The 22,762-nt window shown below is 32.0% G+C and overlaps 1 protein-coding gene across 3 annotated transcripts; it reads right to left on the bottom strand.

Annotated features, from left to right (window-relative positions):
- Positions 1-1,163: 1,163 nt before the first annotated feature.
- Positions 1,164-11,110, bottom strand: LOC123694018 (putative fatty acyl-CoA reductase CG5065). 3 transcript variants are annotated; one of them, XM_045639309.1, is made up of 12 exons: positions 11,029-11,048; positions 10,856-10,947; positions 6,548-6,650; positions 5,685-5,801; positions 5,322-5,444; positions 4,942-5,067; positions 4,502-4,655; positions 4,147-4,248; positions 3,347-3,533; positions 2,985-3,091; positions 2,394-2,523; positions 1,164-1,991 (listed from the first exon to the last, which is right to left on the bottom strand). In XM_045639309.1, exons 3-12 carry the CDS (start codon positions 6,641-6,643, stop codon positions 1,739-1,741), a joined length of 1,395 nt encoding a protein of 464 aa, XP_045495265.1. In that variant the 5' UTR covers positions 6,644-6,650; positions 10,856-10,947; positions 11,029-11,048; the 3' UTR covers positions 1,164-1,738. The 3 variants fall into 3 exon arrangements, with proteins under 3 accessions (XP_045495265.1, XP_045495266.1, XP_045495267.1); XM_045639310.1 differs by lacking the exon at positions 10,856-10,947 and having other exon boundaries at positions 11,029-11,110; XM_045639311.1 differs by lacking the exons at positions 10,856-10,947; positions 11,029-11,048 and adding an exon at positions 10,633-10,739.
- Positions 11,111-22,762: the final 11,652 nt, after the last annotated feature.

Raw genomic sequence — 22,762 nt, 5'->3', positions numbered from 1 at the left:
AATTACCTCAGTTTCGTCCACAGGTAAAGCCACGTGGCGTAGCAAGTATTATTAATACATTTAGCTACACTATGTAATTATGTATATAGAAATCTAGAAATCAGTAAAATTATGTATATTCACTACAAATTTAACAATCAGCAAAACCTGTGGCAAAACCCTATATTTGGATAGGATCTATCAGATTGTCTCAACATTTACGCATATATTAGTTAAATCTACATGTAACAAATAGAATTGTTACCAATTTGAGGGTTGTTTATTAACTTACTAAAGTCCAAAATAAATAGCGGTTATTTATTGGTTGTTTGGTTGTTATTTAGAATTAAATAAATAATCTTTATAGCGATGCGGTTTGTATTTAAAATTATTGACAAAAAATGTTTAATCCAATGATTGATTCAACGGTTGAATTAAGTTTGATTTATTGTTTTCAATTTATTTATATTATTGATACGAGGTGTTTTATTGGTTTTATTTTTTTAAGAGTTCTCGTTAAATCTTTACTATAATATTATAAAGAGGAAAGGTTTGTATGTATGTATGGTTTTCACGCATAAACTACAGAACCGATTATAATGAAATTTAGCACACATATAGAGGGTAACTTGGATTAACACATAGGATAGGTTTTATCCCGAAAATCCCACGGGGACGGGAACTATGCGGGTTTTCCTTTGAAAACGCGGGCGAAGACGCGGGTGAAAAGCTAGTTTTTGATATTTTAACTGAATATAATAAAACTATTTGACCCATGTTTTATTTTGTGTAATATATATATATAAATATATATATATATATACATATATATAATCGGTTTTAAATTGTTATTTTTTCATATTACAGGTTGATATGGAGACGAAGATGAGAACATGTGAGATCGAAGAGATATGAATGTATGGAAATTAATAGTGAACTGAAAATATGATTAAAAGAAAACTATTTACTAACAGTACATCGGAATATTAACAACAAGAATAATATTTGGTGGCCACTCGCACTTGCTAACTTTGAAATAATATCTTTGACTTGTGATCGAATTTTTTCTATTCTTTATAAATTTATATTTATAAAGCATTTGAATGCCATAAAAACCAAAAAATATAAAATCTTTGACTTGTCCTAAATTATAGTTATGAAAGATATTAAATAAAAGAAATAACTCATCGTCATAATATTTTTATTGGATACAACATAATAAATAGCTATTACCTTATTCTAACTTAAAATTACCTTACACTTAGATGTACCTATTCTAAACTGGATCGAAAATAAGTACGACATGTCGTATTTTACTGTTTCGTTTGTATTATTACAAAAAGATCTTTTAAAGTATTTAAATGCTGCTATAATACAAACTGAATAATCAGTTCAGTTTACTCTTAAATAACAAGGCTTGAATAAATATTGAGCAATAACTAACCCATTAAATAATAATAACTTAGTTATATAATAACTACAGTATCACTCCATTCCCATATTTCACATAGAAATACACTAATCCTATAAGTATTGGACTAATATCACAATAGTTCAAACAGAGACAAATTATCTCCAACAATTACCCTTCCAATAATCTATCAAGATAATTACTATAATATCAGATGCTAAAATTTTGATGCATTCCACCACTAACCCTTACTTCCCTCAAATCCCTATTATGAGATGCTTGATATCCTTTCGCTAAATTAAGTGATAATGAGATAGCAATAACGTTAAATTGATGCTAATTACAGAATTAACTAGAGGACAAACTCTTCTTATATTTCTCAGCTGGGTCGATGAGATACCGTTTGACACCGTGGTAGTAAACAGGCATGTATTCTTCCCAACTGAAGAGGGAAGCGTCACAGGGGAACGTCTTGCGGTCTTCAGGACTGAGGTTGTAGAACATGGCTCTTGTTTTGTCGCTCATTATCATCCAGGATTGGGAACAGAAGAATCGGATCATTTCCAAATATGATGCAAGTTTGGTCTGCGTTTTGACATACCTAGGAAGATGGAGAGGTTTAGATATAGTTTAAAGAAATTGGTTGTCTGTAAAGTCGGTTTACTGACGATAGTTGAACGTGACAACGTCCGATTGTGCTTCTTTGTCGCTCATTCCGCGCTCTCGCCTTACATGGAACGCCTCTGATGAGTCAGAGCGAGGCAACGCCGCATGAGTCATGTTTTTTCGTGCGTGCAGCCGGCTTTATCGAATTATAAGACGTTGTCACGTCAAAAATGTAATTTGAGCGCAAGCAGAAAATAAAATATTAGATAAGATATAAGCAAAATATTAATAGTAGTAATGAAACTAGGTAAAGATAGAATCAAAGAAATATTCACATCTATAATAGCAGTCAGTCATGAATCGAATTGCATAATCAGGCAAGAGACAAATTACTAACCTCGTAGATTTTCCAAGTAGGTAGAGAACGAAATCTGCTAAATAAGCTGGTACTGTTTGCAGAATAAACGTTGCCAACGTCAGTAACCACTCTGATTTGGAGAACAGTATGCCCGGGAATGGTAACTCATCTAAAAATAGAAAGATTTTTTTATTAAAATAACATTCCGGAAATTATAGTTTCCAAAAGATTTCATAGTAGTTATTCAAAATATTTCTTATTTCTAGAAAATAAATATATTATGCATTATTTATAAAAAGGTGTTCTTAATTTCCATAGTCATAGTACAAAGTGTTTGAAACTAGACGGTTATATGGGAGATGATCAATTTTTGAAGTGAAAACTTCTTTAGCGGCGTTGGGTATAAAATCTTAAACTCGCGTCAGGACACGTGGCCTGATCGAAAAAGCGTAAGACGGATTTTCTTTAACCCTTATATTCCATGCGTAAGACGGATACCATTCCAAAATATCAAACATGCTGAACGTTAATAAATCAAGTTTTCACTTCTGCCGGCACTCCGTGCAACCCGTCTTTTTTTTTTCACTAAATTTAGTTTTATGATTGATAGCAACATTAGGAATAACTCACTGTATCCATGTTTGCAGGCTTCTTTGGTGTACAATACAGATGTTTCCTTTAAAGATATCGGGTTGCTCGTACTACTACAGGCGTGATAAATTGGAACTTCTTTGGATCTAGACAAACAGAAAACATAATAAATGTTGCATACGTACTAAGCTTTTAGTTAAGTATTACAGCTACTTTTTACAAAAATAATATGAATATACAAATAATATTCGTGGAATTAACAGGTAGGATTCTAAAGATACCAATAACGTGACTGAAATCTATATTACAGCTAATAAGGATGAGATGTTTTTTAAAACACGTTTAAAATTTCCAAAAAGATACAATCAAAATTAATGAAATAGATCGTCATTGTAACTTACTTCTTGCAACGTGCTCCGCTAATAATAGTAAGGTTGATGACGTAGTCAACGGGGATCATGTCGAAAGCAAATTTCTTATCTCCGTACAAAGTGCGCACCCATCCCTTGGCAATAAGGGCCAGAACTGGTGTAGGACCTTGCCAGTTATCAATCCAACCTTCGACTGGTTCTTTAACTGCTGCTGTCACTGAAATTAAAGATTTTAATATAAAATTTAACTACTGGAAAGTGAAGATCTATATAATCTTGAAGGTTTTAAGCTTATATTAAAGATTTTTATTTAGAACTTGGTCAATGGATAACTGAAGATAAATAAATAAATAATAAATAAATATTTCGGGACAATTTTCACACACGGCACGATCTGTTCCCATTTCGCTTGTGTTATGGAAACCAGATGGCTGATAAACATACATGTATAATTTTAAATAAATACTTATATATAGATAATTAACATCCAGAATTAGAGCAAACATCTATGTTCATCACACAAACATTTGCCCCGGGTGGGAATGGAACCCGCGACCTCTGGCTTGGAAGGCAGGGCCACTACCAACCAAGCCAAACGGTCAGTCTAGATCTATTTGAACTTAAAGGCAATAATACGTATGATTTAAGAAATGATAAAGAATATTTTATTGTAAATGATAGATAAGCAGTAATTGATATTAATATTTAACGCAATGTATTATAACAATCTAAAAGATTTCTTAATATCGATTATAACTGGCTGATAATTGACACAAACATGTAGGTAAACAACCTCAAACTTTATAATACTGATTTATGTGTAAACTTACCTATTGATGGTCGTACGATTATTGTGGGCATATCTCCATGATTTTCCACTACGAAATTTTCAGCAAGGGCCTTTGTAAACGCATATGTATTGGGACGACCGTCTGTAACAACCATAATTTCATATTATTAAAATTTATCGATTATTATTTCTTCATTTTCTATTGTCTTGTTACTTAAAACTTTATACGCATTGCTATAGCCTTCATCGATTAATGGACTATCTGACAATGAAATATTTTTTCACATCGGACCAGTAGTTCCAGAGAGTTGAATCAACCTCACAAACAAGCAAACAAACTCTTAGTTTTCAATATTAGTATAGATTCAGTACTTTTTGTCAATAATGTTATATACCTAAAACATCAGGAGTTAATCTTTCACTAAGGTCGTTATCTTCGATCAAATCGTAGACCTCCTTCATTGTTTTAGGTGATGGATAGAGCTTCTCTTCCACGTGACATCTTGTTATGCTCGTGTTTGAGTACGCTGTTGATACATACACGAACGACTGCAAAATAAACAGTTTAGATTAATATTTATTATATTACGTACCTATATTTACCCTCTTCAGCATAAACATATTTACTTCCTATGTATTGGTCAATGCATAGAAATATTTCTAAGAATTTATGTTTATTACTTTATTATATTAATAGTTCGATTGTGGTTCGGAGGAAAACCATACAAAATGTTAATGCTTAGTTTATTCACATACATCCGCACACAAACTTTATCTTAGAGGAAATGGATATAAAAGTAGGATATTATAAAAAAATCTATAAATATATTCTTACCTTCAAGAGCTTCATTTGTTGCGCTAGCTTCATCACCTCCCTCGTACCTTCGACGTTCACTTTCATTGCCACTGACAATGGTTCATTGAACTTGATAGTAGCAGCTAAGTGGAATACGACAGATACCTAAAAAATATTTAAATATAAGAAAGTTGCCGGATTGAAACAAACAACTATACATTTTTGTTCATGTTCATGGTTACATTTTACACTGGCCACGTTTATTTTAATTGATATTTTTTTTTTTCTATGACCAGCTTAATTTATAGCACCTGATTTTTTCTTTTGTTAAACGTTCTATTTTTAAATTTGTTATCTAACAGGCCAGTACGTGGTATATTTTCTCTTTTACATTCTTGCGTAGAAAACAAACCTCTCACCTCATTAAAAAGTGTTTCCTGATCTTCTTGACTGATTCCAAGGTTTTCTGCGACAAGGTCTCCATAGACGGGAACTATCTTTTCCAAATCTTGAGGCCGTGATTCTCTTAGTCGAGCGAAGGGCTGTTGATGAAATTTAAAATAACATTAATTTTTAAATGTAATAGTTTTTATCTTTAAAAGTATATTGTCAGTTCGTCAAAGAAATTATAAAATAAAGTCGTAAATGTTAATGTAGTTATTAAAAATTTACAGTTCAAAATTTACCATTTATGGAAATTTTAATAAGCTAGTTCCTCATTATTTTTCATTCACATTAACTATACCTAATACCTATATGCTTTATAATTGAATTGTAATTACCTCGGAATCCAGGATTTTCTTAATCCTGTCAATGCCTGATATGCCCTTCTTCTCTCGAACTAAGATGAATACTTTGCCGATATCTTTGCAACTGTATAGCAGTTTTTCTATAAGGCCCTGTCAAAAACAATTATATTATCATCTTATCATATTAGCATATTATGGTAATACCAAATAATTTACATATACTTGACAGACAAGTAAATCTTAATATATATAAAAATCTCGTGTCACAAATCACAATGTTTGTCCTCAATGGACTCCTAAAACCGATTATAATAAAATTCGCACACCATGTGCAGTTTGATCCAACTTGAGAGATAGGATAGTTTTTATGAACAAAAACGTAAACATGTAGGTACCACGGGCGAAGCCGGGGCGAACCGCTAGTTTATAATAAAATTTATAATACAACTACCAAGTACCTACGTTGTTTACCATAAATATATTAGGAATAAGATAAATTACAAGAATGTAATAATATTTTTTTCTTAAGAGTTGACCTTGAACTTTAAAGATCTTTCTCAAAAATGACGTAACTAGCAGTTAAATAAACGGTATTTTTGTATTGTTATTTACGTGTTTCAAAAAATATTATTTACGTATAATGAAATAAATTTCATCATTAACGAGATAATAAAACTTCCTATAGGTGTCTACTAAAGATAGATCAGAATTCAGAAATTAAAGATTTAACGGATTTTAAACGCGATTTGTTCATTATATTATTTTCCCGACGTTGCGCACACTTCCACCACTGCAGCAAGCGTGGTCAAGGGAAGACACGTTAAAATCTTTAATTTCTAAATGTATAATACTCGCGTGAAATCAAACACTAGAAAATACTAGATCAGAAATTTTACCTTTCCTAAAAAGCCAGTTCCACCAGTGATGAATACAGATTTCCCGGCATAAAAACCAGGTACTGAGATGTCAGTCATGTTATCCATTGACGCCATTACGAATCTGAAAACAATAATAAGAATGTTATTGTATTAAATCGTCATTTTGTTTATATCACACAGGATGCATTTATCATACAAACAGTCTGTGCATTTCAATATGTAGTCAATAAGTATTTACTAGATTATATTTTTAATTAACCAGTTTTTAGCAAGGTGAATGACGTCATGTGTAACCTTGCAATATTAATTATGAACATGATTCGTAAACCAAATTCTGTCACACCAAAAGAATCATTCACATTACATTGACCGTGACCCGACTAAAATGTCCTATTTTTGATAAAATTCATTGAAACATTACACAATTTAATCCACCTTGAGGCTAATTAGCCGATTATCAACCCTGATTTTATCAAACTCTATTCTTTTTATTTGACGTCACGATTATTGATAATAGTGCCATGAATGATACGCTTTATAGGCCAAAGTCGTTGATTAATTAACATTTTTAATGGAAATGTTCTCATGTTTCATCTTTTGCGTTCATAATAAATATAAGATACTTATTACTTAGTCCATACTATACAGTGAAAGTAAATAATCTCAAAGTAAGTAATTACACCTGATTGACCAAAAATAAGCAAGTGCACATGATTAAAAGAATCTCAGAGTCGCGTTGATTTATAAAGAAATCCACCCAATTCATAGATTGGAAAACTTAATTCATTGTTGAAATAATTTTGCATTGATAACCGATACCTACAGTTCACACACAGTCACGTTCAAGGCCGACTAATTGCAATAATCGCACATTGATAATAACAATTAATCACTGACCAAGATTCGTATAATCGAAAGTGATTTTCGATAACAGTTGCGAGGAAGATTCATTTTCATCAAACCAGAAGAATCTATCAATAATCTATCCATAATATAATAGAAATGCATTGAACTGCCCCCGTACCATCATACGTTGCCCGTCCGACTAGGGCCCTTCCGGCCTCCTCCACTCAAGCGACAGCCCGAGCCGAGGTTCGAGATCCCCGTCAAGGGGACGCCCTTGTGCATATCGCTACCAGGGTGAACCTTCAGTTCACCCCCGCGTCCGCGTTAAAATGTAGTAGCCCTTCTGGCTAACATTGAGAATCACCACAAAAAAAAAACCATCATACGTTAAAGCCAGTGTGTAAAAATGACAGTGCTATAGAGGGCGTCTAGCGTCATCACTTTCCCACACTGGTATTTCCAGTTACTGCATTAAGACATCATAGTCACCTGAACTATCCTGGATAAAGCGACTCATAAATGATATAAAAGCTTTTAAATATTTAGGTCATTATGCTATAAGGACTCTGTATGATAATAATAAGATAAAAAGGAATTTATCGGGTAAGATTGATAATAAAAATGGTGTATTGAGTTTTTTATTTATCAGGACTAATTGCGTGCTATTGACTAGTTAATTGGCGTTTTAAATGAGGTTGTTTACGAATAAAAATGTTTGAACCTATACTAATATTATAAAGCTGAAGAGTTTGATTGTTTGTTTGTTTGAACGCGCTAATCTCAGAAACTACTGATCCGATTTGAAAAATTCTTTAGGTATTAGATAGCCCATTCATCGAGGAAGGCTAGGTGTAGGCTACATATCATCACGCTAAGACCAACAGGAACGGAGCCACGCGGGTAAAACCGCAGAGCGCAGCTAGTACTATATAAACCCCAGAATGCATGGATATTTTAATTAATTCCAGAATTTAATTATTTTTTTTGTGGTTTAATTAAGGTAGATATTATTTTTAAAAGGGCACTCCAACTTCAATGAGACTTTGCCAATCATGTTGGTACAATCATGGTGTAATTGAAACTATACGTATAATATTAATACATATTATCTTCAGTTTCTAAAGTTTGAATCGATAAAATTATCATTACTATACATATTAAATAACCGCGGACCATGTAAGGATCCTTGAGGAACGCCTAAATATCTTTGTAGGTATTAGCAGATTTTTCCCTTATTTATTACCAAAATATTAATTAAATATCATGTTTATTTGTTTTCATTCACGGTTATAATAATATTATACTGTTATTTTAAACTTGTGCTGTTCAAAATTAAAGATTTATTTAAATATGTTTTGACGATGAACTGCCAGTGATTTCATAATATTTAGTACTAGAATAATTAATTAGTATTTACTATTTATTGTTTTAAGTGCAGGTTCTAAAATTTAGTATAAAACTTGACAATGTTAATTGCTCGGTTAATTGTTATAATTTTTTTTTTTTTATTCCACCATTTTTAAAGTTATGTATTGAGTATTGACTCAAGGAATTTAAATCTTATAAATACCATAAGTAAATTGACTTTTTTTTTACATTTATTATGGCTTATTTATCTTAGGGCTGATTTTTCAATCCTTGGTTAAAACTTATTCGACGAATAATCTATAAAACTACCATTTTAAAAACGTATTCTAATTGCCCGTATTTGACAGTTTACGTGACATTTTAATACTATCGTGTGTACTAATACTTTATTGGACGGATAAGTTTTATCCAAGCATTGAAAAATCGACCCTTATAAGAATTAACTCTTTTTTTTTCTTTGACAAAAAACTGAGCATTATCATACTAAGTATAATTTAATTTTACAGTATAGATGAATATTCAATGCAAATAATTCATTAATTATTTATCTACCTTCAGCAAGTACGGTCACAGAACAGAACAAAAATTATAAGAAAAGCGTAAAAACACAAGAAAATGTTAAGATATTAATTTATACTTTTTAATTTGATAGCATTAAAAGGCCTATATTATTAATTTTAATTTAATTTTCAAATAAAAGTTAACAGGTTAACTTTAATTATTCTCTTTCGATTAGTAGTGAATTTATACAAAAAATCTACGTAGTAGGTAAAAATCATTTTTGTTTTATCTCGTTAAGTTTTGCATGCCTCCTATGCGAAGCGTTGAGGTGGGTACTACTGTCACTTCGCGCAAAACATCTGATTTTTCAAACTTAAAATGTCTTTATGTATCATACATTGCACTTGTAAGATAATACATACACACACATATTAAGAAAAAACACTATTTTTAACATTCATGATATTTTTGATGTCATTTTTGTTATTTAAACTAGTTAAAAAACAGTTTAAAAAAGTTCTGTCTTGGACGTCCGTGTGTCTGTATGTGCGGAGGATTTTCTTGTTAACAGGATAGCGACCGAAATACTTTACTAATCGAGTCTTTTTTTTTCTCTTACGCTTGAGTATGCTCAGGAATAGAACCCTTTCATTTTTCAGGGTCTGATTCGATGTGGTTTAATTGTTATTAAACAAACAAAAAAAAAATATCGACTGTTCTCCATAATTTTAGTATATGTGTCCCTACATATATCTATATATTATATTCTTTATTTTATTTTTTTTTTTTTTATATTTATAGTGTACTCAAAATTCACCATTATAAACTCGATTCTTTGTACTATAAGCCAAGGTTTAAAAAAATAAGTTGGTAGTCAGTCCCTTAAACCTGCGCAGTTTCACATCTAGGTGGGGCCACAAGAAAAATAGCTCAATTATTACGGTACCGCTTTCTTTACTTTTCCAACTGTTTTATTTTATTTCTTTTTTATATTTATAGTGTACTCTTTATAAATAATCAATTTTATTGCAAAGGATGAGATTATGAGGCGTGCACTTTTGGATTTTCCAAACTATTTTTTATTTTAAACAATAGTTTTACAAATTGATTTGTAACCAAAAAATTTGACTGAAATTATCTATATTATGGTAAATTTCTTTAATTGTCCTATCGATTTATTTTATAAAAAAAATATTTTCATAAAAGAATTTCCGTTTATTAATTTTCGATTTGATTAAAGCTATTTGTTTATCACGATTTAAGGATACGTCTTAATAATTAAAAAAAAATCACAGTTGTCTTCACATTCACACTCCAGGTATTTAAAAATATACATAAACTTTACGTATAAATTATTATCTTAATCGTATGTAAATCAAAATGTTTACCTTCTCAAAATTCCTTTAAGTGCACTACACCACTAAGTTGGTTTAATATTACCACAATAATTATTTTTATAAAATATTTTATCTTATAGGTTATGTGCGATCCATAAGGCCCACGGTGGAACTGTGCTTGACGAAGAAAACCACTAATTTTTATAGAATCATACATAGATACACTCAATATCTTATCAGAATAAATCGTGTAACTGAATACTTGCTTGCTTACCCTTATCAATTCTCGAACTTTTTAACAATTATCCAATTGAAACGGAAGCTTGTGATAAAATCAAAAACAAATCCAAAAATTCAATCCTAAAACTGCAAATGTAACTTAGCGCTTTCACATTTAATAAAAAAATATCATAAAAATCTTCTTCACTTAGCACTAAAACTATTTACCTTTCTAAGAGCAATTGTCACAAAGCATTTACAGAGCTAACACAAAAACAAAAGAATTTATACTAACATAATGTGTGTATAACTGAGGGTCAGCGAACAATGAATGAACAATATACAGGGTGTCCCGTAAGTAGTGGACCAACGGGTTATAGATTATGCTTGAGTGTCATTTTAATTAGGAAGGCTTATGTATTCTTAACAACCTTTAACAAAAAAATAAGAATAAAATAAAAACAGAAATGGTAAAAGTTCATATTAAGCTTACGTGGATGATATTTTTATCAAATTTTGAAAATAGAGCTTAAATCAAAAACTTTATGGTCTAGGACAATGAATTTTAGTATTATTGTTAGATAATAAGTCCCTCTACTCCCCATAACCCGTTGGTCCACTACTTACGCGACACCTATACTAAAAAAGGTTTAAACTCATTCACTCAATTATACGTAACTAGGTTTCCCCGCGTGGCTCCGCTCCTGTTGGTCTTAGCGTGATAATATATTATAGCCTATAATACTCGCGGATAATGTAGCTTTCGAATGGTGAAAGAATTTTTAAAATCGGTAAAGTAGTTTATGAGCCTATTCATTACTATCAAACAAACAAACAAAGTTTTCCTCTTTATAATCTATATATATAATATATATAAAACTCAAAGGTGACTGATATAGTGATCTATCAACGCACAGCCCAAACCACTGGACGTATCGGGCTGAAATTTGGCATGCAGGTAGATGTCATAACGTAGGCGTCCCCTAAGAAAGGATTTCCCGAAATTCTTGCGGGAACGGGGAAAAACGGGGATGCACGTACAAAGTCGTGGGCGGAAGCTAGTATTATATATAAGTGTAGAAAATCTGCGTCAAAATTTGTTGCATAGTTTTAAAGATTTAAGCATAGATAGGGATATATGAACAGAGAAAGCTACTTTGTTTTATGCTATGTAGGTAGTGATGATAATGATTTTGATTGATTATTTTAAAGGTAAGGATGATCGTCACGTGTATCCGCGAGGGCCCGGGTCGGCAAATTCTTGTAAGCCTTTATCAGGTTAAAACTTTGCAATCTCACTCAGATCTATTGTTATCTTAAATAAATGTAATCGTAATTCGAGTTTCCGGTGATAAGCCTTATCTATTGACCTTATCTGTAAATCATAATCATTAGTCAAATAATCCAATTAAGATGCGCAATAGTGTCCGAAAAAACCGGGATGTTACGGTGCATTTACATAAAACGAACATAGAGCTAGAGCAAGAGCATTCTTTCGTGTTCTTTCTTATTGTCCGCCGGCTTAAGTGTAAATGAATACTAGTATTCAGTGTTCAGTCACACCCCGGACACTCCATACAAAATTATCGTTTTGACAGTCACACTGTAGAGACTGCAAATGTGTGTGTAAACTCTTTATGGTTGGCACATTTGTGACTAGCGTAAAAAAAAATTCGCGTTTTTCTGATGAAATACATCCGTAAACAGCACAATATCTAACCATTTTCTACGAAAAACGATAATCACAAATCCAAAATAATAAAATTGCTTTAAGTCAATTTGATTAATGTTGTCAATCTTCGTTGCGTTTCGTCTAAAGACGTCGTTGGTATCGTCCTTGCGGGGAAATGGGTACCATAACATGTCTGATCGTGCGGGGTGAGGTAAGTGTTTAATTTTGGCGGGAGGCGGAGAGTGTCCGTTCTGTAGCGTTTAGCTACTATTATGTATTCTGTGGTTCAGTATTAGAACATTGCATAGAATCTTTTCGAACGCACTAAGAACATTACACGCTTTTTACACTAAAATAATTTGACATAGTGGGGCTAGAATTCGCTCGTTTGATGTAAATGCACCGTTATGTAATATGTTAACTATCTACGTACGAAATCGCATCAATATAAACTCAACTATTTTGCATAATCGAACATCACATAAAGTTTATAATCTTATTATATTTTTACACATTGCATGCTTTAATTGTTATATTCGATCTATTCTATTACTTCGTTTCTGTCTTTGTAATGAGTTTAAAATATTATATTCTTTATTTGTACATATTTTAAATACAATAAACTAATTTATATTTTTTTGGTTTTATGGCATTCAAATGCTTTATAAATATAAATTTATAAAGAATAGAAAAAATTCGATCACGAGTCGGGACTCGAACCCGCATCCTTCGCGCTATTCCGGGGCGGATGCCTAACCAACTCAGCCCCGGAATGGCGCGAAGGATGCGGGTTCGAGTCCCGCCTCGTGATCGAATTTTTTCTATACTTTATAAATTTATAAATTTATACAATAAACTACTTCTTCTCTGCAAAAACTCCACATTTACGTGAATAACATCAGGGATAATATCCATTGGGAACCGCACACTTAAATTAGTAGATAACATTATAGAAAGAGAAAATTTCGAATACCACATATTCCCATATTCTGGTGAAATAAACTAAACTACACCTGAATCCACCCAATATCAATTTGGATAATAAAGTTCTGACAAAACTAAAACTTAACATCATGTAAAGAATTTTTAAAACTTGTATAATATAAGTCACCTGTATGTTTACCAAATAAAATATGTTACATATTATTTTCAGTTTTCACCATGACCAGCAGGGCAATGCGCACAGTTTTCCTCATCATTAGATTATCATTAACAGTTTATATTTAAAACATTTCAACGAAAAAGTAAACAATACATACCTTTAAATAACATTGAGATATATATACTAATATTATAAATGCGAAAGTTTGTGAGGATGTGTGTGTGTTTGTTACTCTTTCACTCTAATACTACTGAACCAATTACAATGAAATTAAGCACACATATAGAGGGTAACTGGATTAACACGTAGGATTAAGGATAGGTTTTATCAAGGAAATCCCACGGGAACGGGAACTAAGCGGTTTTTCCTTTGAAAACGAAGGCGAAGCCGCGGGCGGTAATCTAGGGAGTAATATAATATTCTGGTTCCAGCTTTCTAAACATTACACAACTTAGAATCGTCAATAGTAACAAATTTCGGTATTATACAAAAATAAACTATTTTCGACTGAGCTAATCTAATAAAATTCATAATTTTATAAACAGGAAAACACGCACCAAAACACAGAATCAAATAAAACTTAAACGCAAATAATGACATTTCTTATAATCCCGTTCTAAATTAGGTTTTAAAAATCGAATTAATATTTTGGTACAGTCAGCAATAGAAGACAAAAAAAACAACATGAATTTTAAAAAACGTCTATCATCAAAACAATAAAATACTTAAAAAAATAAAAGTGACAGGTGCGGTTTAAAACCGTCTCTTAGTCAGTCTTAAAAGTTAATACTTACTGTGTCTTCATAATAATATTAAGAACACAGCCTTGCATTGCTAAAACGAGTTCGACGTAGTTCAATCGCGCCTCCAATCATTTTTTCTTTTCTTAAATTTCGGATGACATAAATGAATTGTTTAAAGTTGATGTTGCTGACTGTACAAAACTCCACACACTATAAACACAATAATTTCATGTTTTTCCAAAGACTTAAATGTTATTTAGGTAATTTAAAATTATTTATTATGTAGTTTAAAAATAAAAATAACGCCTTGGGCCAATCTACAAACTATATTCGTTCTAAATATAAAAGTCGTGTATTTTTTATGCCATTATAATATAATAAATTTAATTAACAATATTGTAATATGTATGGTGTATTCTGGATATTTATAATATAGTATTTTTCAGTATTATCAATATGACGTTGGTGTATCATTAGAAAATCGCAAAGACGACCTCTTTAAAAAAAGTAGTTTTTATTGGGTCTCATTAATAATTTAAATAAGGTTATTGTAGGTTAATAACTTCAAGTAGAATTTATATTTTTTTGGTTTTTATGGCATTCAAAATGCTTTATAAATATAAATTTATAAAGAATAGAAAAAATTCGATCACGAGGCGGGACTCGAACCCGCATCCTTCGCGCCATTCCGGGGCGGATGCCTAACCAACTCAGCCACTCGTGACCCGCCTGAGCAATCGAATTTATTCTATCCTTTCAGTTTTTATGTGTCTTAAGGAATCCGCCCCGGAATGGCGCGAAGGATGCGGGTTCGAGTCCCGCCTCGTGATCGAATTTTTTCTATTCTTTATAAATTTATAACTTCAAGTAGTATAAAGAATGTATAAGAAAAATGATAAAGATGTGACTTACGCTTTAATATTTAGCGAAATATTACTAAATTTTGATACAGAAATTGAGAACTCAGACTATGGTAGAAGCTTAAATTAGAGGATGGATGCAAAAACACGAGGAACATACCAAAATAATATTTTTTAAGTAGCATCAAGATAATTAAAGAACAAACTTGAATAGTGCAGCAAAACAAATAATAATTATGCGAGTTTTTCTTTGAAAACGCGGGCGTAGCCGGGGTTGGAAATCTAGTTAGGTATACGTTATACCTACCATATACGATACTGTATAAATGATGATACGAATGTAACAAAAACATTATCATTTTCGACAATATTGAAATATAGAAAAGATATAATATAACGTATTACTAGGAACCACATATTACTTTGTGATCCGCATCAAATCGCGCGAAAGACAATAAGCTGCCCTTAGAAAGCTGCCTATAAATAATTCAACTTTTGACATTGTATTTTTGTGTTGTATGATCAATATTTATTACATTTATAATTTCTCATCAAAGAGAAACTATGTGTAACAAACTAAAGTTTTACTTTGTATTTTATATAGAGTATAAGAATATTGTTAATTATTATTTGTGTGCTAAATCCTTTACTTCTTAACCGTTTTATATATTTCCATTCCCGGACCTCTTTAAGAATGAATGAATGAATAAAAGCTTTATTGTACACACCAATATAAAGAAATAACATTTAGTAAAATATACATAAATTGCACAATAGGCGACCTTATGGCTACAGAGCCTTCCAGGTAACCCCACCAAAGAAAACAGGTCTATACCTGGTTTCAGTGTATATAAATATTATAAAATAGGAGTATGTTATATATTTCACCATTCATGACTTCCAAAAAACCACTACCTAGTCCAAAAACGTTAGCGCCAGGGAATCCTTTCTAATTAACCTTTCCATACTTGTTTATCTCTATCAAAAACAATATTCATGAAAATCACTGCACAGATAACATAACTATATAATAAAAAAAGACGTGTGGCACTCGGGGACTGCCGCGGTAAAGCTATTGCATAGCATGCCTTCAAGCCACACCTCCGAGCTCGTGGGAGTTGGGAGCGTGAGGTTTTGTCGTTACGGAATTTCTCGATTCGGTCCCCGCGCTCAAGGCCCGCGATAGAAGCTGTGCAATAGCTTAATAAAAAAGGGAAAAATATACTAAACATTTTCTTTCAACTGAAAAGTTCTAGACATTTAAAAGCTTCATTTCCCCTTCAAATTGCACTTTCTAATAATGCCAGTTTCTAAAAGTTCTTACTGATTAATTACTCACGTTTCTTGCTGTATAAATCTCGCAAATTATTCTACTTCTTAAAGTATTTCTGAAAACTAAGAAATGGCAGTGGTTAGAACATTAAAACTATTCAAACCTGAACATACATCGAACCTTTTGTAGATATTAATGTTATGTTTGTAAATATTGTCCTTGCAAATGCAAATGCAAGCATTTTTTATTTAAATACTGTTGTTTGCTAGACCACAGGCAACGCAGGAATACTACGTCATTTCATGATACTGTACCAATAAACGTTGGCTCATACAAGATGTATATTCCCTGAAGAGGGCTCTCAGTTATACATCCTTCCTCTATGGGCTTGACTGAGGGCTTGAAGAACTTAATACATCTTTGTAAATAAATTTCTGGACTGTCTACAGCACTTGGCACACATTTAGATCTCATTTCTTTTTTTGGCAAATTAAGTCAACGATTGAACTCGGCTCCAATTTTTACATTTATGTTTTTGGTGGGATATCATTACTTTTTGTACAGAAAATTACTCTGCAAAGATTTACTTTATGAATATAATACTTTTTATATACGATTTTTTTTATTGAAGTGAAAACTTCTTTAGCGGCGTTGGGTATAAAATCTTAAACTCGCGTCAGGACACGTGGCCTGATCGAAAAAGCGTAAGACGGATGTTTTTTTTTTAGCCCTTATATTCCATGCGTAAGACGGATACCATTCCAAAATATCAAACACGTTAATAATCAAGTTTTCACTTCTGCCGGCACTCCCGGAGTGCAACCCGTCTTTTTTTTTCTTGCGGTTTCTCTGTATGGTTTGTTTAGTATTATTTTATATATTTTCTTGTATGTTATGAATGTCAGCGCACATTGTCCTGTCATTATCTGCAATTTTTAAACTCGTTTTCTGTTTAAAAAATTGCATGATTTTCTAAACATCCAGCGTGAGTTTGTACACACACTATTACCAAGATGCAAAGATCGTTGTAGAAGAATCGTCGCCTTACTCCATGACGTGACGGTATTGCCATGACGTGATCTTGAAATTTTACTCTAAACGCGTCTAAAGATGTTTCACTTATATTAATAATTACGCAAATTAAATCATTTCGACCTTCGACGAAGCCTTCTTCCATTACACTGAAATTATAAATAAACTAAACACTCATAAATAAAGAATAAATAAATGTGAATATTATGTAAAATTAATAATTATATATTATTTTAATTGTATGAGCAATATTTTTATTACAATTTTCTTTTATTTTACGTTTAATAACAGTTTTTAATAAAGAAATCATGCAATCGAAGTAATCTGCCCACAATCTGCCCTAGCGATACTTGCGCGAGTGAGTGTGATGTCAGAGGCGCATCGAATCCACAGATGTTTCGTGCTAAAATATGTAAACTTCAATCCATACTAATATTATAAATGCGAAAGTAACTCTGTCTGTCTGTCTGTTACTCAATCACGCCTTAACTACTGAACCAATTTGCATGAAATTTGGTATAGAGATATTTTGATACCCGAGAAAGGACATAGTTTACATACATAATACATATATTACATACATACTCGAGAAAGGACATAGGTTTTATCCCGGAAATCCTACGGGAACGGGTTTTTCGTTGATGACGCGGGCGAAGCCGCGGGCGGATTGCTAGTAATCTATATCTCAGTCATTTATTGATGGATTTCAAAATTTTTTTCGGCCACTGATTAGTTTTGATCTATTTTTTAAGATTAGTAAGGTGAATATAATATTTTCTATTTTTTTAAACTTTTCCATTTTTCCATACAAACAAAATTAATATCATTGAAAAAAAAATTAAATACAGATAAATTCAGTATTTTCTGATTTTTTCCTTTGTACACTCACTATTACCTAGTTGATTACAAAATTTGAACTTTCTAGGTAATCTGGAAGTGGGTTAGGTTTTATATATATCTATAAGTCAGTCAGTCTTAAAAATTGCGATTTTTGGAATTATTATTTATTAATATCTACGCAACTGTTTAATCTGTATTTATGAAATTTAAGGTTCTTGTTTATCTTGAGGTCCTCTTGATATGTACCAAATTTGTTTTATTTTTCTTAAATAGTTTTCGAGTTATAAGGGGGTGAAAAGTGGCTCGAAATGGTTCGTGTAAATATACACACGGTTGCTGCTCGCCAGTTCTCTTCGCTTGAACTCGGCTTGACACGCTGCCGCGTGTCTTATCTAGACACGCGGCCTTATCTAGACACGCGCCTATCTAGCACCGAAAGAATTTTTCAACCAGACCAGTAGTTCCCGGACCAGTAGTTCCCGAGATTAGCGCGTTCAAACAAACAAACAAACTCTTCAGCTTTATAATATTAGTATAGATAATAATTATACTAATCGAATTATCAGAAATGTTGATAAAAAGATAATTGCAAAATGCACGCAAAGCATTAATGCCATTATAATAAGAAATGATCGAAAAAAATGATTATTTTTAAGATATTCAGCGGGATTTTCTCAACTCATTTTCGCCCTGATAATAATTGTGTTCAAATAAACAAATATTGGTGAAGAATTAGATAATAAATTACGTTTAAAATATATATGTATATCTTATGATTTTTATAAGTAGCTGTATCTTTATTAGTTACTAGCTGTTCCCCGCGGTTTCACCCGCATTGCTCCGCTCCTGTTGGTCGTAGCCTTCCTCGATAAATGGGCTATCTAACACCGAAAGAATTTTTCAAATCGGATCAGTAGTTCCCGAGATTAGCGCGTTCAAACAAACAAACAAACTCTTCAGCTTTATAATATTATGTATAGATTAAAATATCCATACTGACTTCAATTTAATTTATTTTTATAATTGACATACCGCCATTTAATAAAGCTTAAAATACATTTAAAAATAGTCAAAACTAAATAAAAATACGACAAACAAGGGCTTTGTTTATATGTAGTTGTAAAGGAGCTTACGGATTTCATAGGTCATTGTGAAACACAAAGCAATGTTTTACCTGAAAATGAGCCTAGAAATTGGTTTGTCGAGATCCTATTATTAATTAACATCTATAATATAAAAATGAATCGCAAAATGTGTTGGTAAGCGCATATCTCGAGAACAACTGAACCGATTTCGTTAATCCTTTTTTATTACATTTCTTGAAGTACGAGGATGGTTCTTATGGAGAGAAAACGTAAAAATGTATCACGGGCGAAGCCGGGGCGGACCGCTAGTTTTTAATAAAAAACTAGGTATAAATTATACATTATTATAATTAATACCTAGATTACGACAACAACACCACTTAAATCAATTACCTACTTATACATAATAATTTAACTTAACCTTCTCGTGTAATAAACAGATATTATTACCTAGAATTACATAATCGTGTATTGTTAAAGTTTCCACATAAAAAACAGCTCTTTTCGCTGCCCCATGTTATTTCAATGTAAAGCTGTGAAATATATTCTCACATTAATTTCCTATTTGCGACAAAAGTCAATTATACTTTAGCTAGCTTTGACATAAAGATGCGTTGAGAGGGGTCCAATCTCTTAGATTTGGTAAAGTACTAGTTTCAGTTTGCAGATTCTCTTACATTATACTCGATAAAAAGTATATGTATTAACGTGTGCAAAATTTTATCGAGACCCTCGAATCTAACGAGAATGTACATCATACGTCATAGAAATCATATTTTATCTGTGCACTATACTTATGGGTATGAATAATGCTCTAAAAATTAAAAAAATAATAATAATTCTATCATGAAGCGGGATTGCCGATCTGATTTATAAAATTGTAAAAAAAAATCGAATAGTTATTTAGTAGTTGAAAGCAGTAGTAGCATTTTATTGCAGAAAAGTAAAATAAAAAGACGTGTGGCACTCGGGGACTGCCGCGGTAAAGCTATTGCATAGCATGCCTTCAAGCCACACCTCCGTGCCCGTCGGAGTGGGCAGCGTGAGGTTTTTCGTTACGGAATTTCTCGATTCGGTCCCCGCGGTAGAAACTATGCAATAGCTTAAAATTTTAATTTCCTGTTGAATATATCCAGCACATAAGGTAAATGAAGGCAATATCAGGACAAGACATGATTAAAGTCTACTACATTAGGATATCAAAAAGTGTCAAGAGCCACCTTATCTTTTTCACGCGTATATCACGAATTAAAAAGGTGATATTTAAATATAGATTAATTTTATTTATTTATTTATTTAAAACAATTAGATGACAGAGATCCATTAGTGTTAGTACGTGACTTAAAAATATTAAAGTACTATCATCAGTTGACGGGGCACCCTATGCGTAAACCTGTCGCTTTGAATGGACAAGTTTACGCACAAAGTGTCCCATGAAAGATGACATATAATATCTCTCCGAAATTACCATCAAGAGACTGTTGCGACTACGCCGCACTCTATCAAATGTAGACGCTGTTTTTTTGCGTATTAATGGATTTAAAAATATTTCATACAATTTTCAATACTTCTTGAGGTTGGTCGTTCGTCATCACCCTAGTTGGGTGCTAACTTTTTTATATAATATTTTAGTCTTTAAAACATTGTGCCGCTATGCTACTATCGATCCCTCTCAATACTCTTGCGATTCTCGTAAATACGCTTGCTTGTGTGCGTGAGCCATTTCGAACGTTTCGTATGCAGTTTCCTTACTGTATGTATCTGTATATTGTGTTAAAACGTAAGTTCTAAATAATGTAATAAAGTTTCAGGTTTCAATATATAGTTATAGCTTTCTTTCCTTCATTCATAATTTCAACTATCAGTTCAATTTTAAATCACAATCCAATCCAAATATTCTAGTCCTTTTAATTCATGTAATTTTAAATTGACGTGTCCAAAAAAGTAGTTTCTCAATTCAACTGGTTATTTTTTTTTTTTGTTACTCGATTACTACGTAGGTTTTCAATCGATTGTAGTGACTGTTTCATACATTTTTCTCATAAATTTTACTTAACTATTCTGTTAGCGTATTTAATAATATTTGTATGAACTCATAAGCATACACATACACTGTTTTCTGAGACACAGGTAATACCTAGTTCAGAAGACAGAGCAAAATTGTGAACTGAATATGTAAAATTTGCTAATAAATATTATTTTATTTTTTATTTTGTGTTTCATAAGAAGAAAAACAGTATTAAATAAGATGTTTGCCATTTAGTATCGTTTTCGAATCTAGTGCCCTTTTTTAAGAAAAGATTTGCATCTATTAATCCCTATCAAAGTTCAAATCTAATCATAATAGCTCACACGGTTACCTGCGTGCAGTTTCGTTGTTTAATTAATAAATATTATCAATATCTATATAACATTTATTTATTATAGTGACCGCCTCCTTGGTACAGTGGTTGACGCGTGAGCGTAAAACCGAGGCGTCCTGGGTTCGATACCCGGTGGAGACGAAGAAAAAAAAATTCTTGATCTGGTGGACATAGAAGGCTGATCACCTAAAATCGATCAGTGAAACAGATGTATAATGCATCTGCCCCTTACCCCACTAGAGGACATGGGACTTCACTTATCAATATCTATCGATAATCGATAGATATCAATCCATCGGAAAATAGGTGATAGTGTAAATAACAATTCCATTCAAGAAATTGAAAAAGATAAGTAAATCACTTAGGTAATACCAACGGATTTGCATTATCATAATATAAGAACTGATTATTTTTCAGTGATTTTTCTGATAATTATGTTATCTTTAACTAGCTGTGCACCGCGGCTTTACCTGCTTTACTTTGCTCTTATAAATTGAGTCGATACATATCAAACACCGGTAAGTCCATTCTAACAGAAATGTGGGAATCGAGGTATTTTTAATAACTTAAAAAATCAATATGTTTGGACCTTTATAATTTATGACGGATATAATATAATACATTAGAATTATTTTTACGAAGAAAAAGAAATGTATTACTTGATGATTATGCCACAAAATTAGATTTAAATCTGGACATACAGGCGTTTGATATGTACCAGCAAAACTTACCGGGTTTTGAAAAACATCGTCTTGGACTTACAGGAATTTGAAAAATCTCTAATGGACTTACAGGGATTTGATAGATCTCAGTTTTGGGACGTACTGAGGTGGTGGAAATGCGTAGATAGTTCGTCGCGTTGTAAGTATTGGACGTTAAAATAAAATATGTAAATTAAAAGATACAAATTATTATTATTATTAACCTTTATCATCCCACTGCTGGCTGGGAATAACTACTGTGCATGTGCTGTGCGTCAAGTTTCATTTATC

Source organism: Colias croceus, chromosome 8 (assembly GCF_905220415.1).
Source record: "Colias croceus chromosome 8, ilColCroc2.1".
NCBI lineage: Eukaryota > Metazoa > Arthropoda > Insecta > Lepidoptera > Pieridae > Colias > Colias croceus.
Note: the sequence above shows the minus strand (reverse complement) of the source record. Positions and strands in the feature narration are given on the sequence as shown.

Coding starts and splice junctions, on each gene's coding strand:
- LOC123694018 (XM_045639310.1), bottom strand. CDS start 6,643: ATGGCGTCAATGGATAACATGACTGACATCTCAGTACCTGGTTTTTAT. Junction 3,092..3,346: donor AGCGGAGCACGTTGCAAGAA/GTAAGTTACAAT, acceptor CTGTTTGTCTAG/ATCCAAAGAAGTTCCAATTT. Junction 1,992..2,393: donor CTACTTGGAAAATCTACGAG/GTTAGTAATTTG, acceptor CCATCTTCCTAG/GTATGTCAAAACGCAGACCA.